The 8484-nt window shown below is 45.8% G+C and overlaps 1 protein-coding gene across 1 annotated transcript in view; it reads left to right on the top strand.

The window, feature by feature from the left end:
- The first annotated feature begins 3991 nt into the window (after nucleotides 1-3991).
- The window catches only part of LOC142814515 (mitochondrial glutathione transporter SLC25A40-like), a 47768-nt gene continuing 43275 nt past the window's right edge, over nucleotides 3992-8484 (top strand). Inside the window, exon 1 of the mRNA XM_075893355.1 lies at nucleotides 3992-4271. Coding sequence (XP_075749470.1) covers nucleotides 4193-4271 — 79 coding nt within the window. The 5' untranslated portion in view covers nucleotides 3992-4192. The remainder of the gene's footprint in view (nucleotides 4272-8484) is intronic.

Genomic DNA, 8484 nt, shown 5'->3' with positions numbered 1-8484 from the left:
GTTCGTGTTCTCTGAATTTCGTTACTGCAAGAGAGGTACGAGGCCCCGCGCAAACAGCAAATCCGAATTACCGATGGCCTCTAAAAGAAACTTCCTTTAAGTCGAGAGGTTGCACTGCAGTATAGTACGAAATGCGTAACATTGAAACAAAGTGCTGACGATACGTGCAGACAGTGACCCCCCCCCCCCCTCTTGGTATTTCTTTTTCTGTCATTGCCTAGAGAGCAGAAAATGCATCTGCCAGGCCAGACCAGTTCCAAAACTCACCCCCCCTCCCCCCCCCCCCCCCCCCCCCCAAAAAAAAACTTTTTGTCTACGATTTTGTGCGCAGATACGTAGACGACGCAACGACGCATGAACGACGTAGTTTGTAAGAGCAAATGCTTGGTTGACGGCGTGGCTATAAATAGGAAGAAATAAAGAGCGAAATTTAAAACTCGGGTAATAAACAATAAGACCAACACTTTTATCAAGAAACAGCAACGCATAAGGTAGAAACATACATCTCCCTGTTTTTAAACAGTGTGACGTCATTGTGAGCACCTCGTCCACCATTCCCTCCTTCGGCGCAGGGGCTTGTTGGCAAGAAAGTTCCGCCGACGCGATATTTCTGCATAGCAGGGCTGCGTGTGTCTGCGTTTTTCCCTCATAAGTTTCGGCGAATTGTTGGTTTTCTCAAGCCACTAAAAGAAAAAGTCATTGTCTATAATGCACGATTCTGTTAGGTTAACATATTTGCTCGCCCCGTAGATGGCAGCCATTAAAAAAAAAAAGGATCTTTTCCTCTGTAGGAGTGAATGTTCTGTATGTTGACGGTGACGGGTGCTTTGAAAAATACTGACATGATGTGGATGCAAACGCACTCAATTTTCGAAGCGACATGTGCACTGCAGTTTTAAGCGATCGAGGCACAGCAGTGGCAGCCACATGGTGTTGAGCTGCCATGCATGCGCGAAGTCACTGACAAGATTTTTACTCACGTCGCAAAATTCTGATCGAAGACGAATGGTAAAAAGAAAAAAAAAAGAAGAAAGCACTTTTTACTGAGCGTTAGGTTAACAAATCCTCATGGAAAATCAAAGTGAAGTTGCCAGAGACGTTTTCCATAGCCCACTGAAAGTTCTTGCGATTTTAAACTCGATAACCTAATTATATACGTAATCTTTTGCGCAGTTACCTCGCCGCATCTGACGCCTTCAAGGCATACTAGCGTTGCTCCTTTAGACTTGACACACAAACTTGTAGTACGCAGCCGTAAAGGTATGAAGTATATGTGAAACAAGAATCTCCGTCATTTACATGAAGACATATGAGGCCTCCGAAAATAACAGTGATACCTTTATTGGGTTTGCGTACTCGCCGGGGTGAAGCGTATGTGCAGCTTTGGCAATGGTAAACATGCTTATAGTTCTTGCGTAGTCGTATCTTTCAGCCGGGACATCTTGCAGGTTTGTTTCTGCACGCAGCGCAAATGCTGAGATATACCCCCTCGCAGGTGATTGCGTCTAATCCATATTTACCTTGACTGAAATGTCGAATAGTGAAGTTCGGTCCACAACCGTTTGCAGCCACTGAGAGTCCCAATGTTTTCGCAAAGAAGACGCGTCGTTGTTCACACTGCACACACCAAACGAAATTATTCCCAGTATAACCTTCCATAAAAGTGCACCAGTATTGTCGATGCCTTTCAACGCACACTACACACCACAATCAACACTGCATTTTTTCTGAAGATGATGCCGCTGTTTCTCGCACAGAACGCCACGTCTATTCACTCCTTTAAGATAAACAGGCTGCCAGTGTTGCTAATATTTTTTCACACAGTTTACGACACAGCTAGAAGTTCTCTGGCACATACTACAGCTTTGATTTGATTGATTGATTGATTGACTTGTGGGCTTTAATGTGCCAACACCACCATATATATGATCATGAGAGACGCCGTGGTGGAGGGCTCCGGAAATTTCCACCACCCGAGGTTCTTTAACGTGCTTTCAAATCTGAGCACATGGACCTAGAGCATTATCGCCGCCATCAAAAATGCAGCCGCCGCAGCCGCGATTCCATACCGCGACCTGCGGGTCTGCAGCCGAATACGTTAGCCACTAGATTACCGCGGCGGGGCACACATACTACAGTTAATGTCGCCACTGCAAATGGAGTTTTAGCTTTGAGAAAAGAAAATGCCCCCACCTCTCCGAAGGGAATCTTGAGGAAATGCGAATGAATTGCGTAGCGTCCATAACGGCGTTTCGCACGCGAGAACCCATCGTTAGAAGAATAATGTTATCCTTTTTTTTTTCGTTCTTACACCATGTAGCCAATAGCGCAGTTCAGTAGCTTGCGTGCACGGTTAAGAAATGCTATGAAGGGAACAAAACAAACAGCGTTCTCGGCTCGGCGTTGGCGTTTCACAGCGGCGTCTCGAGCACACATTTCCGGATGTTCTAGAGAGGCGCCCGGCCAGCGAACGGTCGAGACTGGTTGTGGTGCTAGTGGTTAAAAGAAGGCGCCTAATTTCTGCAGCTCGGTGGGGTGCAGGGAGGAGAGCGAACAGCAAGAGAACGAGCAGTGAAGCACAGCACCTACCCTCTTCTACACCCCCTCGCAACACATGCTCCTTCTTCTAGGGGCGAAGATAAGCGATCGCGCCACAGAACATCGCGCCCGCAGCTGTTGCTGACAGCTGCCGGCGGCCGAAGCGTGACATGGTTGGGGCTCCGGTTGCTAGGGGCGCGCACGCCCGCAGCTGTAGCGATGGGAGAGGGTGGTGGACGAATCACTACGGACGCCAGACATAGCCCGACTAAGAAATGCGCTCGCATTAAAAAAAAAAAAAAAACGTGCCCCAGTCCGTGTCGCAAACACTGCTCGACTGTACCACGTTGAGCCACCAGCAACTCACTAGCCTTCGGAACGTGAATGGGCGGTTTCGAATCTCGCCTCAACGACAATTTTGTTTGGCCAAGAATTTCTTCCTTTGTCTTTCTCTGTATCTAATTCGCTCTCTCTTTACTCGTTCTCTTGTCCTTCGTAGTTATTGCGTGCCACGCAGGACAAATCAGTGAACGTGTTCTGAGAGCAAAGCAGAAGTTCTAGGTCACTATAGCAGAAGAGGGTGAAGAGAGCGTCTGTTGCTTCATGGTGATGATAATTTTCTACGAAGGACAAATCTTGAGCATAGCAGCTTACCTGTGGCGTGGCGCACTTCCTATTCGCCTCCGGCAGGCGTATACATATAGGCACCCGGCAATGCAGTTTACGATATCTGATGGTAGCGCCTGAACACACAACCTAGTGATTAGACGTAGTAAAACCGAGCCTTCCAATGCGTAGCCCAGCGAGTAGACGCAGCAAAACCGGACTTCCACTTGCGTATCATTTTCTTATTTAGTTGTGAGCAGGGGGTGCAAAAAAGGCACTGGCACTTCAGCGGGTCACTGAGTACAGCTTCTTAGTATTCCTGGTGGTTGGTCCAACAATGCTGAGGCGGCCCAAGAAGCTTCGTGGCGTCTTCTGGTCCACTGCTGGGTGCCTATTGGCAGGAGCCTTTAACTGAAGCTGCTCAGCGCAAAAATTAGCCAATGCACACAAAACTGAAAACCAGGATGCTGTGTAGTCACGTGCCTGACGAAGCGGCCATCCAGCCTGTTTCACATGACCTTCTGCATGCGTGCACGCGCCTGTTAAATGTCGTGAAACGTTTACACAAGGAACGTCGTTCTTCCTGCCGTTCCGTCGTAAACGTAACTCATTACCGTTACAGTTCCGCCGATCCTGAATGAAACAGTGGCGTTCCTTCATTGCTCCCAAAATGCACTATTTCCTAGTAAGTCTTTTTTTTTTTTTTTTTTTTGGAACGCCGCTCCATCACTGCGTACACCGAAGCACCTATGCTAAACAGGAACTGAAGGAAACGAAACCGAAACTCGCTGCCACACCAAGCGAAGACGAAACTTGGCGGCTCAACAGGTCAGTGCTGGCAACGTTGTTTGTCGGCGAAGCGTGCGAGGAGTGCGACGTCTTTTCTCTCCTTGAAGTGCCATTAACAGAGCCATGTGTTCGTGTTGCTCCGTTGAGGCTGTTTGTCGCTTCTATTCAGCTTCATGTACTCTTTCATTATGATCTACCTGTTTGAAATAGTAGTAGGAGTATTTCACTTGTTCCGGCGTACATCTCTCAAGCAATAGCGATGGCATCGCAAGACAACATCACGGCATCACAGCGCATGATATGTTCATGCACGGGCGCGTTGACGACGTCGTTTTTCGGTGAGTGTCTTGCCACAGAAGTTTGTCGTAAATAGAATCAGCACATCCACGGCGGTGCCTGAATACGTGCAAAAAACTGCACCGCTACCATCATCACACCAGCAGCTGTGGATAATGCGGTGCTTACATTACGTAAGCTCACTCCCTTCGGCTTGCTACGACACGTTCGTTCTGTCGTCTCTGCCAAAAGTTTCGCGCCTCGCTCGCCGCGATAAAGGACTCACGAAATTAAGCTGCTGTCTTAGCGTAGGCCGCTCTGTTTGTATTCAGTATATTTGGCTTAAGTTCTGTTGCTCACTGTGCGAGACCACCGCCGTGGTTGCTCTTTAGTAGACGACCACTCATTGCAATTAGCGAATTCGTCCAAGTTTTTATCGTTGTCATTGCAGTCGGATCACAGCAAGCTATAGCAGAAGCTACGTTTAACGTCATCTATCGTCAACGTGCTTGGCTGATTGTGTTGTCTTACGTTTTATCTGGGGTTTCTTGTTACGTCCTGCATAGATGTCGTGGAGGCGAGCCTCTACCCGCCCTTAGTGTGACTGCCAGTGCCCCGTTCTTTGCTGGCAGTACCTAGGTAAAGTAGCCGGATTCAACTAAACGCATGCCACTGACAATGCGCATTCCTTATATACTGCTTTGTGTACGGAAACGAAGCAAGCGTGCTCTCAGTGTGTTTGGGCGTAGCGCAACAAGATAGGCAGGAGGCCATCGTTCTCTACGGCCTGTTTACAGTGCACTTCAAACGAGGATACGTTCTACGAGGAAAGTAACTTCAAAGGTGACACGTTTTGGCACCTCGTGCTTTATTATCCCTGCCGCTGCTCCGCGGGACCTATTCCAAAGCGACTTGTTTGGTCCTCAAGGACATTCGCGGAATAAATGATTCAGTGTTACCTAGAGCCTTCACATTATGCAGTTTTTCGTTAATCTGTATCTATACTTAGGTTTTTCACGCTGTTTCTTGTAGGTGAATGGCCACCACAAATAAGTTACAGGAAAAGAGGACTTGCTTAGATTAATGTATCAAATTTGCTTGTCATTTCAAAACTCTCACAACCCAAACATTTAAATGTGGAACTCACCTCTAGAAACTCCTCTTTTTTTTTCTCTATCAAACAATTTTGCTCCAGAATGATTCGCTCAGTGATATTCTTGTGTGGCCCCTAAATGATTTTTTTTTTACTACAATGGAGGTATAACATCCCCAAATCTTCAATAGCCAAGAGAAGCTGTAGTGTGTGAAAAATTGAATACGCGGATATTGTCAAGTAGGCACACACATAGGAGCAGTGTCACACATTCCATAGTAGTAGTTTGTTTTGCTTTGTTATCTAGTCAGTCTGACCACTTAACCCTTTGCTGGGTTGAGTGCATTTCATATCAGTGTGTAATGGTCAGCAGGCTGAGAGATATCCTGGTGCTGGTTCAGTTGTCAGATTGAAGGGAAGACCAGGCTTGGCATGTGAGTGCACTCTGTCACCGTCACAAGCAGGAGAATTGTGTCCGTGTGAGGGAAAATACAGTCCTCGATAATCATGAGAGCAAAGGCATCTGAAACATTAAAAAGATGCATGCAGAGGTTATGTTAATTTTATGTTTTATACCTGTTGTTCTTGTTTTTGCATTCTTTAAAGCAATGATTCGAACAGTTCGGGTCAACGCAAACGCGCTGCTAAGAAATCTTCTTGATCCACTGTCAGCTTTAATTTTCTTCTTTGTTTTGGCGTGTCACAAGGTTACAGGCGTGTCACAAGGTTACATATAAGGGTCAATTTATGATACAACTTTATATAATTTTGCAACAAAACGAGGGCCTCAGATGATTAACGAAGTGCACGCAAGCAATTGTGTATTGGTACATTTACACCCACGCCCTAAAAAAAGGCCTTTACACTGGGCTGTCAGATTTCTGAAAATAAGATGAACACATAATTTTAAGTAGTAAAAAACTGTTGTGATTGCATTCTTTAAGTTCCCTTAGTTTGCTTTAAGGGGCTCCAATAGGAAACTAACCCACGGCTCACATTAGATTGATAATCATTTACCATCATAGGTTTCCTAGTGTAAGACATAATATAAGTCAGTTTCACTTGTGGGTTTTGCTCGAACTGCAGAACAAGCCCGTGTAGCATCACATACTTCAAAGTGGTTTTTTTTTGTACTTTTGGTCACTTCTGTACAATAATATTTCTTGTAATTTTTCATAGTAACTTTCTGTCTCCCTTAGAACACAACATAATTACTTTTTACTTACGGATAGATAATCACGTAGGCCCCTATGAGCTGGACAGCACAAGGAAAGTTGAACCCCTTCAAAGCATTTATGGTTTGTGTGTATACAGTAGAACCAAGCAGGTGCTGCACTTTCGTGGCTGTTGCATCGTTTTCGATCGGCTTTGGCAAAACTGCCATAGGATCCCATGCATTGGGAATCCAGCTGCTATGTCGCACCTGTGGGGCCATTCATGCATTGTATGTTGCTAACTGCCCTCTTAGAATCCAATTATAGACATTTTAAGATTTTGTCATTGGTCAACCCTGATTAGCCCGGAGGGCTGCCACAGCCTGTCTGGTTAGCTTGTAGTGTCGTCGTTACAAAATATGACATGGTGGAAATAAACTATGTCAAGGATAGAACTCCGAGGCCACGTAGGTAGCCACGTCGACTTTTCATGCAGCTTGGCATGGTTCACTTGGTGGCTTGACAATAAAATTGCCCGCCAGAAGCAGTGAGGACAACATTTTTGTCGAATTTTTAAGTCCAGCCTCCAGAAACCTGGCCTCAGTTCTGTATTTTTCATTTAAACATGGCAACTATGATGTGTTTGGATGAGCGAAAATTGGCTTTGATGCATTCAAGAAGAGTGTGGCACTTCGAGATTAGTTTTTGTTGCCTAGAGTCGTCCTGTCTGTGGAGCCAATGGCTTCACCGGCTGGAACAGCACCGGATTTCTTGTGTACATTTGAGCACAGTGGCGCTGCCAAAGGTGACATGGCACTGTAGGTGCTTGAGAGACGCCTTGTATTGTTTGGGCGTGAGAAAGTCTGCCTGGTGGCTCTGCATGATTTCTTCAAGTGAAAGGTTTGAATAAAATTGTGTGCTGCTGATCACTACTTTAATTTTTAATAGCGAAGTTGTTAAGCAAGTCATTTCTTTTGTATCGATCAGAGAAATCTATCATCTTAACCAGTAAAAGCTACTGTGCGTCTACCAGGGAACGAGAATTTCACGGCGAGTCACTTGTAGAATTGTCCAGTCGCTTGTGAAAGTCGCAGCGCTTTTTTTGGCGGACTTCTTTTGGGACGATGATTTTGTTGTTATATCTGTGGCATCTGGAAGCTTGGTCCTAACCACTTGGCTATCCAAGCACGCTAGCAGAGCGTAGTATAGCTTCGTGTGCTATAGTGTAGCAAGCAGCTGGGATTAAGAAGTTTGAGGAGGAGGAAAGGAGGTGAGTAAAATGTTGCACGAAGGAATGAGAAAGACAGAAGTACAGGGAGAAAAAGAAGAAAGAAAAAGGAAGCAAGCATCATGATCTGGCAACGCGATACGGCACTACCTGGCCGCTTTGAACATGTGCAGTAGCTAAGACATGCCCACTGACAGAGACATCGCATCCAACCTCTGCTCTATAGTGCACGGCCTGGCTGTATACTTCTGGGAGAGGAAGCCATGCATTTCGTTGCTAGACATGTCAATCGACGGGGAGTACGAGGGGCAATGCTTTGCGGTGCCAAATTTTGTGTGAATTGATGCAAACTGCTCATAATCTTTTTCCTTCTTATCTCTCGGCTCCATTTTTTTCCCGACTCCTGCGTTTCATTTTTACAGTGCCATGAAAAACTATCAGCAGGGCTCTACTCTGTGTGTGCGTGTGTATGTGTGTGCGTGTGTATGTGTGTGTGTGTGTACATGTGTGCATGTGTAATATGTATGCACACACGTTGACACATGCATCTGCACTTACAAAAAGTGGGAGGATGTGCCCCTTCTTCATTCTCTTCCAAGGTATCCTGGGAATGCCCTTGTAGGCCCTGGCATATGCAGTCTGTCTAGTGTCACAGCTCATTGGTGCTGCAGGAAAGTGTTTGTTTTTATTATTGTACATTCTGTGACTTTTAAACCGCCCTGTCACAGTTAGTGGTGCTTGTCATATTGTGTGGAAGGGATATTTTTTTATTCAAGTGAAATCATTTTCTTATGTGTACC

Source organism: Rhipicephalus microplus, chromosome 4 (assembly GCF_043290135.1).
Source record: "Rhipicephalus microplus isolate Deutch F79 chromosome 4, USDA_Rmic, whole genome shotgun sequence".
NCBI lineage: Eukaryota > Metazoa > Arthropoda > Arachnida > Ixodida > Ixodidae > Rhipicephalus > Rhipicephalus microplus.
Note: the sequence above shows the minus strand (reverse complement) of the source record. Positions and strands in the feature narration are given on the sequence as shown.